The sequence below is a fragment of the Molossus molossus genome, unplaced genomic scaffold (assembly GCF_014108415.1).
Source record: "Molossus molossus isolate mMolMol1 unplaced genomic scaffold, mMolMol1.p scaffold_m16_p_10, whole genome shotgun sequence".
NCBI lineage: Eukaryota > Metazoa > Chordata > Mammalia > Chiroptera > Molossidae > Molossus > Molossus molossus.
The window spans coordinates 56,093,058-56,114,845 of NW_023425345.1; the positions used below are offsets into that span (position 1 = coordinate 56,093,058).

At 35.3% G+C, this 21,788-nt stretch overlaps 1 protein-coding gene across 3 annotated transcripts in view; it reads right to left on the reverse strand.

Moving 5' to 3' along the window:
• NAV3 (neuron navigator 3) overlaps window positions 1-21,788 on the reverse strand; it is a 332,922-nt gene that overhangs the window by 49,944 nt on the left and 261,190 nt on the right. For all 3 annotated transcript variants that reach the window (XM_036251933.1, XM_036251934.1, XM_036251932.1), the window contains exons 20-23: window positions 20,896-20,948; window positions 15,868-15,891; window positions 13,270-13,347; window positions 4,707-4,790 (exon numbers count right to left, since the gene is read on the reverse strand). In XM_036251933.1, the coding sequence (XP_036107826.1) occupies window positions 4,707-4,790; window positions 13,270-13,347; window positions 15,868-15,891; window positions 20,896-20,948 (239 nt within the window). The remainder of the gene's footprint in view (window positions 1-4,706; window positions 4,791-13,269; window positions 13,348-15,867; window positions 15,892-20,895; window positions 20,949-21,788) is intronic.

A 21,788-nucleotide genomic window follows, 5' to 3' on the forward strand; every position in this document is an offset into this window, starting at 1 on the left:
TCCCAGCTGTGGAAGTGACATGATTCCATAACTAACATGAATTCAAATTATCCTATACCATAAAAGGCTAACAAATGTATTTTATGACTCTAGTAATACATTTTTTTAACATTTCTAGATAAAAAATATTTTAACTTGAACTTGGAGAAGTCAATGTCAAGACCCATTTTAACAACTAAATTTTTAGCTTTCACATTATTAATTTCCAGAGACTTGACTTTGAATTTTCCCATTTTTAAGGTTTAAATTTCTATTTATCTAGTTGCCCCCCAAAAGTAGTTTCACAGAAGTAAAAAAGAGCAAACCCTAGACTTTATAGTTAGCATCAGGATCAATATCTGAGCTCCATCACTCTGAACTTCTAACAAGATCAACCTAATATGCCTTAATATGTGTTCTAATTATCTGTGGCACACCATAGGAAACTGATTGGACAGTTTTCTAATTATCAGTGAGGATATCCTTAGTTATCATGCAAGGATTTAGCAGTTTTGTAAAAATGTAGAATTGTAAATCATAAAAATCCAAATTTGCAGAATTCTTGCTATTTTATTGACTTGTATTGCAGCCCTTCTCATCTGGCATTCTGTAAGAAAATAAAGCTCTAAACAATAATTTGAGTGACATTTTATGAATTCTGACAAAAAATAGTACATAGCTAATAGCCCTCAAGATACAAAAAAAAATGTTATTTCATCACATATAATAGACATGTCAGGGCATTTGGTCTTCATTCTCTGAAAGAATCTTGGAGAAACATTGATAAAGGGACAAGGAGCTGAAATCCAGGTAAAATTCTTGCTCAAAAGTTTAGTCCACTGTCAAAAACCTTTGAATGGCTCCTTTTTTTTTTTTTCCAAAAGACCAGATTCTTTAGATATCTTTCTAGACTGAGTTCCACATTTCCCTCCATATTCCTGATTTTTTTCTTCATGTCTCCAATACTTTCCCTCCTAGCTGCTCACACCCATGATGCTCCTTCCTGTGACATCTAGTCCTCCACTTCCCCCGCGTTAATTGTCTTCATCCTCCCAGAGTCTGGGGAGGCCCCTTCACCATCTCTGCTCTGAACCCGGAGCGAAGATGCAATGGCCCCTGTGAGAACGCCGGGCGCTGTGCTGTGGTGTTGTAATTGCCCCCGAGTTCGCCTCCTGAGTTATCCGTACATGTGTTTTTCTTTCTTACTAGGCGGTTAAGTCTATAAAAGCAGTGTTCTGGCACATACATTTGGCAAGAAAATCAGTGTGATTTGGCTTCTAGAAACAAGGAACGATTTTAGGATACTTTTCAAGGGAGTGATCCGGGTCTATAAAGGGAACTAAAATTTTGATATAGTTTTCAGACTGTTAATGCCATCTAATTGTGAAAATCACACTTTGCAGTGATAACAAGCCAGAAGACTTGGCCTTGAGTCCAAGTTTTAGTTCCTCTATTAAGTATGTAACCAAGAGCATGTAACCATCTTGGACTTTTGTTTTTAAATGAGTTTAGAGACAGAGAGAGAGGGGAAGGAAAAGGGAGTGAGGAAAGGAGAGAGAGAGACAGAGAGAGACAGAGACAGAGACAGAGAGACAAAGAGACAGAGAGAGACAGAGAGACAGAGAGAGACAGAGAGAAACAGAGAGATTTGTTGTTCCACCTATTTATGCGTTCATTGGCAACACTGTAACCAACCCAGTTACCGGCCAGGGCCAGCCGATGTTTCTTTGTGATAGCATCCTATCTTGCTTCCCAATGTGCTCATTCTCAGCTTTAAATTTTTCAGTGGTGCTTATCTTCCCCTGGAATCCTATATGTTTTAACTATACTTTTATGTAGTCAGTCACTTATAGAATGTAAACTCTATTTGACAATATAACCAGTTATAAAATAGGATATGAACAGTGTGTGCGTGGATATAGATATACACATACTGAGTTCTTAGTAGCTAGAACAGCACCTTGAGATCCAGTACAACTTTGGTGAATGACTAAATGGACAATGAACAACCACGGGACTCCAGGAACAGAGTTTCAAAGCCTCTGCTCCAAATTCTCTAATCTTTTCCTCGGGATTGTTGGATCACCAGAGAGCAATATACCCTTTTATCTCAGCTCTCCAAAGAAATGGCTTTACTGAAGTGTGATTAAATGGTATGCCCTCTGCTTTTAGAGAAACATCTATTTGAACAGTGATTTTGCCTTTTGTTATTCCATGACCTCAATTTGAGAAACTTTACAATACATTTGTTCTTGAATTCAGTGCCCAAAAGTTTGTCTCTTCAATCTAAATTATGTTCTGCTCAGAGAAGGTGAACTGAACACGCCGAGCAGTCTTGCTTTGAGCCGCAGTCTCCCTGACACTCAATTCAGCTCAGTGCTTTGCAGCAGTAATTATACCAGCTCAGGCATCATATTCGATCCATTCTTCTCCTGGGTTTTGCTAGATTCTGTTACTGGATTGTGCTATAGCATATTGCAATGCATTTTATAGGAATCTCAAAACCACTTGGAAATAGGCAAGTTATAGATCTCAGATTAATAAAATAAACCAGTAACTAATATGTGTGTCTACTGCTTGCAATTAGAACAATCAGATAAAAAAAAATGGTAAGGGCAATTTCAGACATTATATCTTCTGAGAAAACTTAACAGATATACTAATGTTACTTTAAGGATAATGTGCACATAAATTATGACATTCCTTGTATTATGGAGATGTATTTTTAAATATGTAGGCATTATTCATAGGCATTTCTAAGTGAAAAATCCAGCATATTTTTCAATTTCTATGAGATTTTTTACTCACAAATAAAAAAAGAGTTCAAAGAAATATAGGGAGGGTGGCAAAAATATATTAATGTTAACTTCTTAAAGAATTTCAGAAACATGCCTGGTATATGGCCAATGATGAATTTGTTTCTCTTACATTTTTAAAGGGAAAAAAGTAGAGACATGTAAAGGAGGGTAACCTTTCAGTGTCCACTGCATGTGACTTCTTTATACTATCTCATTTCTTCCTCATCATGATTCCACAAATAGTTGTTCAATCCCCAATTTAAAATGACGAATGCGAGGGTCAGAGAAGGAAGAGTCCACGCTTTAGTTTTAAGAGATCCCACTGAGATTCATTCACACTCGCGCCTGCTGGGCCCCAATGCTTCCGTTCTTCCCCATTCGGCTCTCCTAAAAGGCCTTGTAATTGTGCTTGCTGCCTTCTTACATTACATAGCGAGGTGGAAAGTGGTAACCCCACCCCAAAAAAGATTTAGATAAAATGTGTGTGCTCAAAAGGAGTTTGTTTGTCTGCCTTTGCAGAACAGGTTTGACGGGGACACGCAGGGTCCTCTTTCATGGGCAGGAGAAATCTAAGGAACAGGAGAGGGAAGATAAGGGCAAATAGAATACAGTCTGCTAATTATACCAGGCAATTATGGGGATATTGGATTTTCTCTTTTGGTTTAATCTTGCTCTTCATTCTGTTTTTTGTTTTTTTTTTGTTTTTAAACTTAAAAAATGGTAAGCTAACAAAGCTTGATAACGCGTGCTAGTTCTTTCAATCTAATGACACACTTTACAGAATTAAAGACAAAATTAAAGCTATCCCTATGGATAGAGGTAGTGATTCTCAAAATATCCAAAACCTTTTAGATTATGAATTTCTTTGAGAATTAGATGTAAACCGTGGACATCTGCTCAGATTATATACATATGCAGTTCAAAAAAATATTTCCATTCAATTTAAGAGACTTTATGTGTCTCTGACACCCATCCAAAGAGTAATGGCAGAGAGATACGTTACTGGTCATCAAATGGAAAATGTCCAAGTTGTTTCTAAGAAGCTTGCAATTTTGTTGTTGATGTTAATCCTCACCTGAGGATATTTTCCCATTGATTTTTAGATAGAGTGGAAGGTAGGGAGAGAGACACATCAATTAGTGCCTCCTGAATGGGGATTGAACCTGCAACCCAGGTAAGTGTGTCCTTGACCAGGAATCAAACCCAGAACTCGAACCCAGAACCATTCAGCCTGTGGGGCCCACACTCTAACCACTGAGCCAAACAAGCCACAGTGGTAGCATGCAATTTTTGATGCTTTTGCCTTTGGCAACTAAATTCTCTGTTTCTTTATTTTTTGTATTCATTTTTCTACTTCAGAAAATCCTTCACGTTTATTTTTCAGTGTTTGGTATAATTTAATTTTACTTAAAAGACAGCCAGATGCCAACTACTCCTTCCTACTGCAAAATTACACAGGACTTCCCCATGTCCCACGGGGGCTGTGACTTACAGCCCTTACTTTGTAGACTCCTAACATCTGTTCCAGGCTTTCTTCACCACAGGTATTGGTGAACATTCTTGTCAGAGTGCAATTTTGTCAACTGCATAGCAAATTGTTCCCAAACTGTTCTAACTCGTCTCCTCTACAATAATTTCTCTTTCTCAATATCAGGTATTCTCTTAACAGTTACAGTGGGAGGCAAATAATAGCCTAGAAAGAAGCATGTGTATGTGCATATGTGCGTGTTCCAACATGGATGAAACCGAATCGTAAGTCCTAACATTACAATCTGAAAAGAAAAGGCATTACGTTGTTATTGTTTCGAGTTAGAACAGGATGGGTGCTCCACAGTATTATTTTTAAGAAGCAGCATCTCAGGTAATGTTTAAACATCCTACGCAACTTGCTGTCTCATTTCAAGTCCCAGTGGCAATTCCTGGACATACCTTTTGTTCCGCTGTCATGGTTAGACTTTGCAATCGGCCAGTCATATTCCCTAAACTCTTCTCAAACGCTGCTACGAGGTGAGCCTGTGAACACAACGGGAGGAACACATTTCCAACGTCAGAACCTTATATGGACGGATCAAAATGCTTCCCTTTACAAAATACTTCATTCCAGGCATGCTGACTCTTTGAACACCACGACCTCGTAGTTAGCTTCCAGGGTGACTCTCCATTAACACACATCTCCACTTACCATGATTAAACTTCAGCTTAAAATCGCTGTTTCAGTCTCTTGACATTTTACATGAGTTCACCTTCTGAAAGAGGATGGCATTTTGCAAATAATGACACCTTCTAGTTTGCACGACGTGGAGGATCTGACACATAAAATACTGAATAGGGTCTGAGCTGCCAAGTTTTTAGACTTAAAGCCCAAGCGAAGTCAGTGCAATAGTCAATGGACAAATGTTCCTCATTTTTATACCTGCACGATGACCTTTGAAGACAGTGTTAGTGCCTCGGTTATAATGATACGCTCCTTCAAGTGCCAGGCGTCTGCTGACAGCTATAACAGTATCTTTCCTTCGCTAAGCACGAAGAATGGAAGCGAAAAGAGTTGTCTTCACTTTCCAAATTCTTTTCAATAAAAGGGCTTTCATTTCCACTTTACTCCCTTCAACTAAGGAAGTGTAGGTAGGCCAGCCAGAAAGAATAATCAGTCATATTCCATTTAACATTCAGTTTTGATGGCTTTGCGGCTTTATTTTAAATCTCAGAGAATTATACCTATTGCAGTAGCTAACCATAAGTCTTATGATTAAGTATTTGACAATCTTATTAAAGCTCTAAAATAGGCCAATTTTTATTAACATGGCATTCTGCAATAGCTTGACCCAAAAAATATTAAGCATGAGGAAGTACTGCGATCTCACACTGTGGCTGGAGACAGAACTCCAGGTATGTTATCGCAAACTGATCAGTTTTACTGTACGCTTAAATGAATACAACCTACATCTATAATAACTATGTGTGGGGGGAAATCTGGTGATCCTTACCAAAGATTAATTTTCTGAGGGAAGAAAGCAGAAGACTCAAAACACATCATCTTGTAACTCTAGCAGAGCTGAGAGGCTGAGGTACCTAGCAAATGGATCGCTGAGATTTAGGGCACTACAAGTTTATTCCAGTGTCAGCAACAGCTAGAAGTTTATTCCATTATTGGTAACAGCTAGAATGTACAAGTTTCTTCCACTAGCATCGTGATACAAAGGAGTCTTTGTTCTGAGCTCTAACTTTATCCTGGGCTGCCTTTCTTTTCCTGCCACTGGAATATAGAGAAAGATAATTTGCAGAGAATGCACCTGTTAATCTATGGCTCATCTCTACGACTCGATGCTTTTTCAATTCCCTCTTCCATCTTTCCCCCTTTCCCTTCACACACACACACACACACACACACACACACACACATTTTGAGAATCAAACTGGAAGGATTGTTATAAGATTTAATGGGATAAATAACATTCTTAAAAAGGGAATAGTATCTAATAGTTTTAAATGTTTTCAGTGACAAGGAACATCATTATATCAGTCTTAGTATGCTCAGAAATTAACATAAGGTGATGTCTCACTTTCCTCTACTTAACCTATAAAAATTTTTTTTTAAATATGTTTTTATTGATTTTAGAGAGAGAAGAAGGTAGAGGGAGAGAGAGAGAGAGAGAGACAGAGAGAGAGAGAGAGAGAGAGAGAGACATCAATGTGAGAGAGAAACATCAGTTGGCTGCCTCCTGTATGCACCCCGACAGAGAACTAAACCCATAACCTGGGTATGTGCCCTGACTGGGAATCGAACCAGTGACCCTTTGGGACATGGAATGATGCTCAACCAACTGAATCATACTGGCCATGGATATACTTAACCGTTTTTCAATTTTAAAAAACATATGAAAGTGAACACAATGAAAATGTGTAGCTCACTGGTTTATCACCGAGTCAACATTCATGCACTTAGCAGCCCAGCCAAGAATCAGGACATTGGAAGACTCTCCAAGTCCTCCCTTACTCCTCCCCCACTACTGTCCCCTCTCCTTTCTCTAAAGAGAACCACTATTGTCACATTGGCAGTAATTCTTTCTTGCTTCTCTTTATAGTTGTACCACATAAGCATACATCCCTAAGAACTGTGTTTTAGCCTTGCCTTTATTGAAAATGTTCAAGTGGAATCCAATGGCAGGATTTTTGAGTGTGACTGTTTTCTTTTCCTTAACATGGTATTTTTCAGATTTTTCCATGGGGTGAGTAGCAGGAGTTAGATTTTGCTGTAAAGCATTGTTCTATATAATTTATAATATATTTGTCCATGATAACCATTTGTGCTGATTTCCAGTTAAACATTAGAAATAATCACACTATGACCCTACAATAGGTTACTACATCCTAAAACTAAAATTGCTTGTTTTATTTTAATACTAAAAATTCTGGCAGAATCCTTTTGTGAACATTTACTAAAAAAAATGCAAGATTCTACTAGTTTTATTTCTCCCAAAGAATTGTAAGTTTTAATTGTTGGATTGTGAGTCCTTACATATGTAAACCTGAAAAAAATTCCTTTACTTTATCAGTTCCTATATTTTATCAGTTCAAAAGGTGTTAAAAATATGACAAAGAAAGCAAGTCTGTCATATATACATGCTGCACAAATACATTGCTTATGTTTCGTAGCTGTGAGTAAATACAAAACATTCACCCTGAGAAAGTCAGTTTTCAGTCTCTGGAAAATTGTTCCTCATTAATTATTCACAAGAAAACTGTTCCAAAAAAACATATGAATTTGAGTCACATCGTTCTCAATGAAAAATATGTTAAAAGTACGTTAGTTAAATATTGTTTTAAATTTTTGTTGCTTTGTCTTAATTTATCAGATCAACTTTGTTACTTTGAAGGTAATAAAAGGTTACATTTCTCATAATTTGGATTAATGGAAAGGAAGTACAAGAAGCAAATAAGGGAAACCATTTCTACCAGGGATGATTTTTTTTCACCTTAATGAAGAAAAAATAGAAAATAAAACAGATTAAACTATAGGACAGTATATCTTGTCTGAAAAACTTCATAAAATGATGACTTTTAAAAAAAATGGTAGCTTTTTAGGAGAGCTGTTAATCATAGTTTACTTTGTTTCAGTTTTTCTTTTAGCAGTTGCATAATTTTCAAGCCAGAGTAAAATGTTATCAATATGATGATTAATATGCCCCAACTTGTAGTTGGGGGTCTGTCAAGGTAATAAATTAGACAAGACTGAATATTAGTTAAGGGATGGTATTAACACATATTGTCTTTAGTTTGGAAATCACAACATAATCTGAATAGACATGTAAAGAGAATTATTGTGCTACTAAGTAATGAGATGAAATATCATGAAAAATGTGTGCACTACATTTGTTCATTCAGAATTCAGTGACAGCCTGTCAACCAAATAAAAAATAGTCTCTCTATATATTAATATAAGGATGAATGGATAGATAGATATGATTTTACATTTGAAAATCCATAGTTAGATAAACCGAAAATGACTCTGAAACTATCCTAAATAAGGTTTCATATTTCTTTTACTATATATAACTGGCCCTTCACTGTTTATCATAGTTAATATGTGCAAACAGTTTTCTCTTAAAGGAGATGCAGAAAAGCAAGAGTAACTGCCAGATTATTAAATAGAGCAAAGAAATAGGACACAATCCCCCCACCAAAATAACACCCAAGAGATTTCTGTTTAACAGCCTTACGTTCTGAAAGGCAAAAGAAAGTAGATTCCGTGATGTCTTTGAAAAATGGTAGTAATAACTAGCCTTAGTGCTTATTTCCAAATTACCTAAGGGCCGAGATGTGTGAAGAACATATATTAAAGCACAAACAAATGCATCCCACCTGGCTTGGCTGCACAAAGGTGTGGGCGAGAGGCGAGAGGGCCCCTGGCTGACTGTATAATGTGACCACACATTCGCAGTTGCCTTTGCTTCTGGGGCTCCTGTTTTCTTTCTGTTCCTTGGTGGGGTATTGATTCAGGGAGGGCCAGGCAATAGTGCCTGCCAACATGCCCTCTCTGCCTTCTAAAGACATTCTGGTAGAACAGCTTTGAGAGAGAGTCTTCCCAGGGCTTTTGCAGCTCTGTTCAGAGAACCTCTCAGGGGGGCGGGAAGGCTCAGTGCGCATTCTCTGAGTGAGGTTAGACTCTGCCAGTCAAATGAGAGGCGAGCTCATTGGATACCTTCCCACCTTACCACTGCCCCTTTTAACAAAGGGGTAAAACAGCATTTTAGTAGAGAAGCATGTACGTTTCGAGTTTAAATATTAAAACATGGGTTATTATGTGGACTCTATATAAATGTAATCATGCCAGGTCCAAACATGTGTTACATCAATTATAAAACATACCCCCAATTAAGGGAAAAAAAATGTTTACCTGTAGTCTGAATTAACTAGTAAATAACAGACTTATCTCTACCTCCAATAGGAACTATACAAGATTTTGAAAAATATTTGACTTATGTTGAAGAAATTCTATACAGAAATACTTTTACTCAGTTTTATGATTAATTTCTGTGTATGTGTATATATATATATATTAGTTATATCATGGATATTAACTCAGGAGCAATGAAGTAAAACACATCTGAATAAAATTTAAATGTCATAGTTCTTAGAACTGAGAAAAAAATCAAGAATTCACTAAATCCTTTCATGACTTACTATGGCCTATGGAATTTAAAGGGACAATTTAATAAACCAAATGCTAAAGTTCAACATGATTTGTAGTAAATATGTAAATTGTGAATAATTCAAATTTCTGCATGTATGAAGGAGATTATATCCTTAAAAATACAAATGGACATAAATATGCAAGACTCCAATTTTTGTAATTGTAATGATACTATTAAAATGTTAAAAATAGGATTGACACTAAAATTATAAGCACTTATATATACATCCATTTATACAAGTTCTCAGCTACTGAAATATTGAGTCTTAAAGTGAATTTTAATAAACGTCTTTGGGAAAGAGAAGATAATGTGTATCTCCTCTACCTACAGTTTTTTCACTTTCATCTTTTGCCATTTTTAGCAATAAATGTATCTGATGGGAAAAGGCTATAATGATCCATACATATCACCACAAGTTGCAAAGAGTTTTCAGAGGACCCAAGTACCCCTTCACCCCATTTCCCATAATGGTTACATCTTACATAATTACAGTAGAATATCAAAACCAGGACTTCAATATTGACCAAATGTGTAGATTCACATATGAAATAACCACCTCAATCAAGATACATAACAATTTCTTCACCAAAGCTCTCCTTACTGATATACTTTTATAGTTACACCCACCTCTCACGGAGAAAGGTGACCACCATCCCTAACCCCGGCAACCAGTAAGCTGCTGTTCATTTTTGTGATTTTGTCTTTCCAGAATGTTACACAGATGGGATTTTATAGCATGTGACCTTTTGAAATTGAGTTTCTCCACGCAGCTGAAAGTAAACTTGGAGATAAAAATCCAAGTTGTGTATATCAATGGTTCATTTCTTTTTAGTGCTGAATAGTAGACCATGGCATGGATATATCAGTTTGTTTATCCATTGACCTATTAAGAAACATTTTGGTTGTTTCCATTTTTTATTCACTATTAAAGATTAAAGCTGTGCCCTAGCCAGTTTGGCTTAGCAGTTGGAGCGTCAGCCCATGGACTGAAGGGTCCCAGGTTCGATACTAGTCAAGGGCCCATACATAGGTTGCAGGTTCAATCCCCGCCCTTGGTCGGGGTCTTGTGGGAGGCAACCAATCGATGTGTCTTTCTCATGTTGAAGTTTCTTTCTCTCTATCCCCCTCCCTCCCTTCTGCTCTATCAAGACATTAATAAAAAAATATTCTCTGGTGAGAATTCACAAAAAAAAATAAAAATGAAAATAAACACATAAAATAAAGCTGCTATGGACAGGTGGTATATGTAAATCTGAGGTGATCTGAGAAGATTTCTTAAATGCACTATAATTTCTTTTTAAATGTGCAAAACAGGATATATTTTAAGCTCCCAACACTGTATAAAATGTACTACTAATGATAACGCAGATATACATCAGGGAAGCTGGGAATATTTGCACTAGACTTTGTACACAAAATAATCTGGCACCTCTTCCCCTAATCCCATCTGTTTTACTATTTTTTTTTTTTTCATTATTGTACCCTAGGGAGAGATTACAGCTTCTTTTTCCCCGAATTACTCCGTCCTCCATGCCATTTTAATGCCACAGCTATACTGGATACCTGCTCATCTACCCTGCGTATATCTGTGCTTTATACATAAAAATAGTGAGTTTGCTTTTTCACCACAGGAACCAATTTTACCCTTTGATGGTCATGTCAATGCCCAGCTAAGAAGACATGCTCCACAGTCATGAAAACATCGTAAAAATAGTGAGGCATGCATGGTTGGCGCAGAACTGGCAGGTAGCCAAGGGCTGACAGCTTTTAAAAATGTTTTCTTCTTTTCCAAACAATGGCAAAGAGTTGATCCCCCAGGATCGTTCCCCTGTGTTAGAATCAGGTTCCTCAAGTGTGTGTGTGTGTGTGTGTGTGTGTGTGTGTGTGTAGTAAGCCCCTGCGAGAGTGTATTCTGCATTTATGCTCATGGATATATAAAAGAATGTTAAAAAGAAACACAAAAAACCAATAACCATGAATGGGAATGAGAGTCCCAGAGAGAAAAACAAATACTGCTTTTTTTATTAAACATTTAATTTTTTTCTTTTTAATAAAATAAGCTTGTATTATTTTTTTTAAAATACGTTTTTTGAAATCCTCACCCGAGGACATATTTATTGATTTTAGAGTGAGAAGAAGAGGCACAGGGAGAGACATTGACCGGTTGCCTCCCGTTCGTGCCTGGCCAGGGATTGAACCTGCAATCTAGGTATGTGCCCTGACCGGAAATTGAACCTGCAGTCTGTCAGGGTTCAGAACTCCAGCCCACTGAGCCACACTGGCCAGGGCAAGCATGAATGACTTTTAAAATGAAAATGGTTTAAAAATTACTGTGTAAAAGTCCAAATTACATAATGTATAGCAGCCACTTATTATTGTAATATCTGAATATATAAGTCCACACAAGAGACATTTAGAAATAAAGTAAAACCCTGATTAATCATTCAAGACATCTGTAAGCATTTGACTATTCATTGCATGGGGTCTATCACAGATCCTTCCTTGTGGCAGATAAACACAAGCCAGAGTGCTTTGGCATCTGAATTACAATGTGTCCTCTGGGTACAAATTCAGGAACCTAGACAGGTATGTTTTATACTACTGCACAGCTAGCCTATTGTATAAGATTTACAACTATTATTGAACTACTGAAGAGTTACACTTAGACACACAAAAATTGCTTAAATAATACTATTTTCTTCCAGTGTTGCCTAAACAATTCTCTAAAATGTACTATTATTTTTATGAACCCCCTAACCACGTCTATAAAAAATAAATATAGTCAATCCAAAATTAGATTCTTCCAAAGTTGAAAAGATAAAAATCAGTTCAAATACAATGCTAAAAGGAACATATTGCAAGGGAATACTTTACTTCTATACTGTAAAAGTTTTATTACACCATCATTTTTCATCTTAAAAATCTCACTTATTCAAATCATACCCGGGGGGCACTACGCCTGCTCAGTCTTGCTATGTCAAGCTTTGTCTAGAGATGGACAAACTCAGTGGAGAGCACAGACACGAGGCAGGCAACAGACCCAAAGCTAGACAGCGGAATGGAGGAGATTAATACTGAGTGAAGGGCAGGACATATGGCAAAATAACTGGAGCCTGCTTACCCCTCACTGTTGTTTCTAACGCTACTGTTTTCAGGACTAGGTGCAATGCCACGAGTTCTTTATTATTCTACATCTGTGTGCTCCCTGGCATATGGAAAGAGCTTCATTAAATGTTAACATAACTGATGGTCTTCACTGTCATCATTTTTGCTGTTCTCGGCTGCTTAAACTATGAGAAGGTGGTTGGGAGGAATATATTTAATTCAGAATATGGCTAAGATACCCAAATTTAGACCTAAGTTAATTTTTTAGAATTAATTGGATGCTTAACTAATTGTCTAATAAATTGCACTGAAAGTGTCAGGGCACATGAATTTTTTATCTTCCAAAGTTAATCACTATCAATCCCTAATAGTGTGGTGGCTTGAGGAAGTCTTATGTATGAGGAGTAATAAAAATAAGAAATAAGAAAAGGAATAGGCCTTGTTACTGTAGCTAATACTTCCAACTTACAAGAAACAAAAAAGCCATTTTTAACCACATTATGATTCCTTATCAACTTGGGTTTACATTTGATTACCCAGTGTACAGGAAAGCTTACCTTTATCTGACTCCCACTATTTAATGACTTAAGTCTGTATCATTTTTGACATTTAAAGTATGTAAGTCTGTTACTAAAATTATCCTATTGATAAGACAAATCTCTTTTAATGTATCGAAAATATCTGAAGTGACTTACATTTGCTGAGAGTTGAGATGTGAGGGTAGCCACTTTTTCTTGAGATGCAACCAGCTCTCTCCGCAGTTTATGAATTTGCTGAATGTAATTAAAAAAAAAAAAATCAACTCAATATGCTAGCAGATTTTGACGTAAAACTAAAACTCAATCCAAGAAAGCAAAGCAAATATTATCGTTAGCTCCTTCTACCCCCACTGTGTCAGCACCAACTTTTGAAAAGTAAAGAAATCTGAATACTGGCTGCATAATAACAATCTAAAGCCACTGATAATAAGAGGAGTAAGTGGCTGTGTTCTAAGCTGCGGCTCCAATCTGCCATTTAAGGCTTGCTGACTTGTCATCCCTGTCTGACTCAGAATCGGTTTCCTCTTTATTGATTCTTTATAGAAATTTGCAGTAATAAAACTCAGGTAGTGTTTTGTTTTGTTTTATATACTTTTTTTAAAAATTTATTTTTGTTAAAAATATTTCTCCTTTCAGGTTAGTGTTTTTAAAAAATAAACATAAACATATTTTTTCTGGGTCTTTTCTGTGAAAAGTAGTCCATGTTATTTTTCTGTCAGTTTTGGGTTGTTTTTTTTTTTTTTGCATGTTTATTTTAATTTTCTGTAATTTGGCGACTTCTCAGAGCCATAGAATATCCTGCAGTCACCGGAAGCTAGCTCTAATTCAACATCTAATGATCCCATCTTTGAAAATAATTTTATTGGCTGGACTTTAATGACTAACACTCAGGGAAGCCTTCCCAAATCCTGATCATAATGCCCTTTATTCAGTCAGTTACTATTAGCTCAGAGAAGAAATGCTTTATAGATTATCTATAATTTAAAAATAAAGGGAAAAATCAGTAATACTGTATAAATAACGATAAAAATAACAAAATAAATATGCTAAAATGTTTTCCTTTTTAGTTAAGTTCACACTTGAATAAAACGGAACCAGAAAACTCTAAGAATATATATTGTATTTAAAGTTTTAATTTATGCACTTTCACACTTAATCTGCATGTCTCATGTTGCCATGAAATATAAAGTGATTCATAAGGTAAAATATTTATAAGTTACAAGTAAACTTCTGCTCTCAAGGGATTTTAGTTACTTAGATGCCAAACATTCTACCCTGATGATTCTCATTTCTTCAAAAACAAGTTTTCTTTGTTGTATTTGGACTTTTGGGATATTGTCTCACTTTGAAAGAGCATTCTTGACACAATTCATTACTTGTCTTTTTCTTTTTTTTTCCCCCCTTCACATTATATTTTTGTGGAGAAGAGACAGTGGTCAGTGTTGACAGACTAGAAAAAGAAGTGAGCTGAAGCTGGAAGCAGAGATAGAGAACATTTTAATAATTTCAGCAAATGTGATTCCTTCTCATTCCTGTTGTTAAGAAAGAGATACATTCCAGCCCCAACTTTTGAATTACGTTCCTATGATGATAATGATGACTACAAACAGTTTCATAAATCAGAGAATCCATTTTATTCTTAAACCAAATTCAAAGAAGCTTTCTCAAATTAATAGTTTCTATTCTATGATCCTTCTTCCTTTAAAATATAATCCAGAAAAACTTAAAATACTGTAAATTATTATTTTAAAAACCATGACCAATTATGGGGCATGAATGATAAAAGGGGAGTTGGATAACTACTACTGAGGCAAATAGATGTAGCATTTTTATACTTTAGTAGCTATATTATGATCAATGTTAGAAGTCTTGCCATGTCCATACAATGTAAATAAAATAGGTTTAAAAAAAATCACAATCACTTTTTTGGTCTAACAATTAAAAAGATCAAATTGGCATAATCAATATCTTTTCAATATATTGAAGCACATCACAAGTTTTACATTAAAAGCTAATAAAATATGACTTCAAAGGAAAGGGTTTCTGTGTAGAGACTGTAGCCCAGATACTTATTTTCTCTGTGGTCTGATTGCCTCAGTGTAAACCAATCAAATAGTCATTACTGTACCTTGAATTAAGGCTCAATTCAAGTCCTCTTGCTCTTCTTGGCCAGCACAATTTTTAAACAAAGGGACAGAAAAAAGAATATTCTCTCCAGGTTGGATTCTAATGTGTTTGTGATTGCAAGGAAGTGTGTATTTCTGAAATGCGTGGGGTTAGAACAATATACCACACAAGACAAAAAGTGGTGGTTGCAGGCAGCAAAGTCCTAGCACTAAAGAGATGGGTTGGGTGCTGGCAGCTTGTATTGTTCAGGTCTGGAGCTCAAGATTCAATCGTTTCCTTATTCTTATGCAGTTAGTTTTCGAGGCAGTGGGGAAAAGAGACTCATAAAATAGGAAGACTGAACACTCATTCATCCATTAAGGATTTTATGAGTGCTTGCTACTAGACAAAATGTATTCGTTAAGGCTCCCATCTATAATGTGAGAGGAAAGTTTGCTTCTAAAAACTGCCTTTCATTCTCTTTTAAGAGGAAATATCGAAGACCTTTTATCAACTACTTCTGTTATTTGTATCCACAGTGTTGGAGGGCTATGCTATTGTAACAGAGACCTCTAGTGGGAGAAAACCTCATTTCATCATAAATGTATACTATAATAATCAAATATAGAAATGCTACAAGCTTTTTACCTCTGAATGAGCCTTTTCTTCAGCCTGTAAAACAGAAAATACAAAAAAAAGTTATTATAAATAATCAATATCAATACATTTCACATGAATGAGTAACATAATTATACTACGTATTTAAAATACTATGATTTAACATAAGAATATAGTAAAATGCATAACATTAAATTAAAACAGTAAGAACAGGAATCTTTAGAATTGCAAATGAATATTTCTTTCTATATAAGCCATGTAGTATTTTAAAAATGTATGTTATTTGATTCACGGATACATAACATGCCTTAAAAGCAAAGGATAAAAAATTAAGAGAGAGTATTACTTTAAGATACAGACCAAAAACAAAATAGTTTTAAAATTATACTCTAAAAAACCAATAAGTACAAAAAATATTGGATTTTTGAAATTCAGATTGTAGAAAACGGACTCCATGAAATTATAGGGAACTGCAGCCAAGTTTCAGGAGTCAGATTTTTATTCTGTGATTTACAAATCATAAAGAATGCCCAAGAAAGCTGGAGAGAAAATACTGACCTTTACTGATAACCACAGAAATGAGATCTTTAGTTTCTATTTTCCTTTACTTTTCCTAATGATTGTTCATTAAGTTTATTTGGTTGCAAGTCAGAAAAACACCCAAAATGTCCAGGCTGAAGGTGGTGATCAAAGTGGTAGGGGAACATCTTCAGTTTATGCAGATTATGCAAATGAGGACTGAAAATGCCAGCATATAAATTGTGTGCACCATTACATTTGGGAAGTTCTCTCATTCTGGAAAAAGCTGCAGAATGCATAATATTGCTGAACAGTACAAGTCTGCGCATTGCTTTGAGCAGATCCAAAGCCGAAAAACAGTCTCCTACCTCCTTTTTGGGATATTGCCTGATTAATTGATGCAGATATACGCAAACCACTTTTTATATCTTCTTTTCCTCCAGGAAAAAAAAAAACAAAACCATAAAAACAACAAAGTATTTTAAACAGAAATATTTTTATGTGTAAGTACCTCTTGAGTTTTATCTTTCCTATATTGTCTCTACTCTTAAAAATGTCCGTGCCCAGCCGCTGTGGCTCAGTGGCTGAGCATTGACCCATGCACCAAGAGGTCGCCAGCTGGATTCCCGGTCAGGGCACATGCCCAGGTTGTGGGCCTGATCCCCAGTGGGGTCATGCAGGAGGCGGCCAATCGATGTTCTCTCTCATCGATGGTTCTCTCTCGCTCTCCCTTCCTCTCTCTCTAAAATCAATAAAGAAAAAAATAATAATAATAATGTCCAGTTAGTAATACAGTGGTTAAATAAAAGAGTGGTTAAGTAGTAGAATCTGACTAGCCTTGATAAGAAAATTGTTTTAAAAATAAATGCTAACATAAAGCTTGAATATTTTACATCTCAACTTTAGTTTTTTTCAGTGAAAACAGTTTTAATGTCCAAGTGTTATATACCATTTGTTTTTTGAATCATAAGTAGGGAAGGAATTTAAAATAAAAATTTCATAAACTCAAGCGAAAGCTGCTGATTGTTTGTCATAAGACATATGGCACAATTAACTATGACTATTTGGTTTCCCTAGTACTTTGCATATTTATAGCCACTTTATTCTGCCCAAATCTTGCTTCTAGGCTTGCTAAAATTACAGAAAACTGATACTCAGTAAATGATTTGTGTATTTAAAACAAGCAATATATTTAATTTTTTTTAAATAGTCAAGAAATGGTCACATTTTTTTTTTCATTAAAAATGCCCTGGATAAGTTACATATACTAGTTTAAAGTATAATTATTAGATATTAATTTTTATATACTATATACAATGCCTTTTCTCATTGCCGATTTTTCAGAATTATCTTTTTCTTTACTTGCCTTCTTTCCTACATTTGGTTTTTAATACTGGATAGGTGCTACTACAAAGTTGAAGCAATGATACAGAATATTAATACTATATTTTTTTCAGTGGGCTAGGCATTTTAAACAATGGTTTTAAAGCAGGCCCAGTGTCCTGAAGGATGGTAAACATTATAAAACACCTTACTTAAATAAAAATCTATGAGATTATCCTTTATTCTATAAGCCATTAATTGGCCATTCATTCATCCATTCAAACTTACAAATTAAAATATTCACTTTAGTATTAGCTGTGTGTAGTGAAAATGTGAAAGGGATCTACAATGAACTAAAAACACGGCCTTTGCTCTTATTAAAGCAACACAAATTAGATTCCAAGTATAAATCAGGTTCAATAAAAATGTTAATATATAGCTAATCAGAAAACAACTATTGCAAAAACAAAAAATGTAAATATATAACAGGTTCAGCCATATAAAGAATAAAATGGGTTCTGGGTCCTAAAAATAAAATTGGATAGCTTCCTAAGCTATCTTTTATTGTTCTCACTTTTCATAATTATATGGATAACAGAGACTATGCCTTCCCTACATTGATAGATTTGTCTGTTGTTTTCCAACGTTATTTTATAGGTATAGCCCAAAGAAATTTAGCAACTTGCCTGATGCCATGCAATAATTACTCATACCGTCGGGTCAGAAAGCAAATCAACAGAATCTTTAGCCAGAGTCCTTAAGAAGGCATGAAAAATAATGATAAAGTGCCTTTTCATTTCACATTTGAAAAGCACTTTCCCAGATATTTTATCATTGCCAGTAAATCTCAGTGCTTGGTAAGGAGGGTTAGAGATAGGATGACTCTTCATGATCTTTAATTTTTCTCTTTATTAGTTTTCCACATATGAATTGTGAATTGTTTTGTTTTAGGTCATTTGTTAATTCAAGTACATAATTATATCATTTCTAATACAACAATTTAAAGTTACTAATTTCCTAATAATAGCACCTTCTTATGTGTCTTGATCACCTAACCCATACTTTTCACACAACACCAGGACCTAATTCATCTCTAAATGCTGGCCTATAAATATGTGTATATAGTCTCTTTAGTGTCATCTCTCTTCCCATTTCATATTGTACTCTATACAATATTTATCACCTGTTTCCAAATAGTTCTTATTATTTTGACATATATGCAATATTTATCTCTATCTATATATCAGATTTCTAGCATTTTTAAATATTCCCCCTTTGTTTAAAATATCCAATATAGTAGCTACTTGGCATATATGCTTATTAAATTAATTAAAATTAAAAATTCAACCTGGCTGGTGAGGCTCAGTGGTTGAGCATCAACCCATGCACCAAGAGGTCACCAGTTTGATTTCCCAGTCAGGGCACATGCCCAGGTTGTGGGCCAAATCCCCAGTGGGGAGCATGCAGGAGGCAGCCAATAGAGGTTCTCTCTCATCGATGTTTCTATCTCTCTCCCTCTCCCTTCTTCTCTCTCTAAAATCAATAAAGAAAAAAAATTATAAATGCAGTTCCTCTGTCACCTGAGACACTTCAAATACCTAATAACAAGGTGTGTGGTTACTGTATGAGACAGTGCAGCTATAGGACAGTTTTATTATCACAGAACAGTCTACTGATATATACTAATTAGCCATCTGCTTATCTTCAATCCATGCGCTTGTCATTTTTGAGTCCCTCTTAGGCTTCATAAAGGTAGTTTTATCCAAATGTTGCTTTTGTATATATTTAAAATATGATTATGATGTTGCATCTTTTCATGTTCTATAGAGACTTCATTTGCAATGGTTTCAGTTAGAACACCTCTCTCCCAGATAAGCAGAGGCATTGGCCCAGTACAAGGAACAGCAACTCAACATATTTCTGTTATGCATTTTTCCAATGCATTTTCACATTTCTCACTTCTTTATCTATTTGCTTAACACAGTAGATTTATCTAAACACGAATAGCGATTTCTTCAGTTATAGAATCTATTGCCAATTTTAATCATCAAAAGGAGAAATGATAAGAAAAATACTGTCTCTGACAATGATAGTTCATTTTGGGTAACTATGTAAAGCATAAATATTAACGTAAACTTATAAAAAGAGGGACATAACATTTGAACCTAATAAAAATGAGAGAAAAAAAAACAGTATTTCCGTCTGGCCAGTGTGGCTCAGTAGTTGGGCATCACTGACCCATGCACCAAGACGTTGCTGGTTTGATTTCCAGTCAGGACACATGTCCAGGTTGTGGGCCTGATCTCCAGTGGGGGTCATATAGGAGGTGGCCAATCGATGTTCTCTCTCATCGATGTTTCTAATCTCTCTCTCCCTCTTATTTCCTCTCTCTGTAAAATCAATAAAGCAAAACAAATTTTTTTAAATTAGTATTTCCCTTAATGCTTAACTGCTCAGTTAACAACCAAGGCTGTGAACTTTTTATGAACCTTTCAATGAAGAATTAAGGGTTGTTCATACTATTCAGGTCTCAGTGCGATCCCATTAGCTAAATATACCTCATTCTTACCTAGGCATGAAAAAACCCTCCTGTAAACAAATAAATTCCTAAAGTCTATTTTTTTTAAGAAAAATGATGAAATTATATTAAGTTGATAGAAAACTGACCTTGGCAAAAATAAAATATAATTTCACATACTGGGAAAATCAGTTGACACATTGGCATTCCTCTCTTAAGAAATAAAGATTTAAAAATCATTCTCTATGTCAGAAGATTACCAAAAAATCTCTAAGCCTCTGAAGCCTTTACAATTTGGCATTATCTTCTTTAAAATTAACTTAAAAACAAAATTGAAAAATACAACAGAACAATTATCACTCGTGGCTCAGGGAACCGAACAAGGAAAACTATTCAAAATTATAAAATTATGGTAGAGCCTCGTACATGATTTCAGGGTTATACCCCACAGATTTTGTGAAATTCAGTTTTTCTTCCATAAACTGATTGTAATAAGTACACAAAGGTCACATGGGAGCACATGTCGGCGGACCACAGAAGAGCTGCCACAGTGCGTGCAGTTTATCAGGATGCAGAAGCTCCGAGTGTTCCACTTAGGGCCCAGATTTCACTGTGCAGCTTCTGTGTAAATGTCAGTCTATTTAAACATTTCTGTGCTTGGCAAAAGCGGAAGCTTTTTCTTAACAGCCAATACTTACCGTAGAATAAAGAGAAGAAGTGCTGGAGACCAGTGATAACGAAGAGCCATGAACTGGAGAAAACAAAAAAGAATAAGAGGTAGATTGAAGAATCTGCTCAGGAATTCCAAGTCTTTACTAAAGAGTGAAGAACAAGGAAATACAATAATAACTGCTAGACAAACGAAGCTGAGAATAAGTCTGCCATCGTTTGTTTGTTTGTTTGTTTTTTGTACATTAAAGTGTTGAGACATGGAAAGATAGCATACCTACTCTTCAAAGTACCTTATTTATTTTTCTATAGAGAGGATGCTTTGCACATATTGAACACTTTAGTAAACTCCCACATAATTAATAATCAGAAAGTCATGGAAACCTTAACCACAAGTTGCCATACACTTTTAAACTTTAAAATGCTTTATGTATTTTATTTATTTGATTTTATTTTTATACAAATATCCATTTTCTATCTTTTTCTCCATTTACTTTCAGGGAAGTATGTTATCTAGCTTGTTAGTTCAATATTATCTGTGATGAGTTGATTATGCTTTTTTAAATGGGCAATTACTATTTCTTTTGCCATTTTAGTGATAGAAAGACACTTCTTATTTCAAGGTGGTGTCTCACTGAAATTAAGAATGGAAATTTCATACTGTCTCTTAACTGGTATATCAAAATACCATCTCAAACGGTTAACAGAGTGCTTTATATTTCTGCATGTCCAATGTATTAAGCCAAAATATGGATAAAATTGTGCTGAACTATATTTGTAGAAAAGTCCTTTGCTTTTCACTGTGGGATAATATAAAGTTATATCTGCTTATTCATCCATGAAATAAACATTAGTTGAGTACACACAATGTGACAGGCCCTTGCTAGATCCTGGGACTACAACAATGAATGACACTATCACG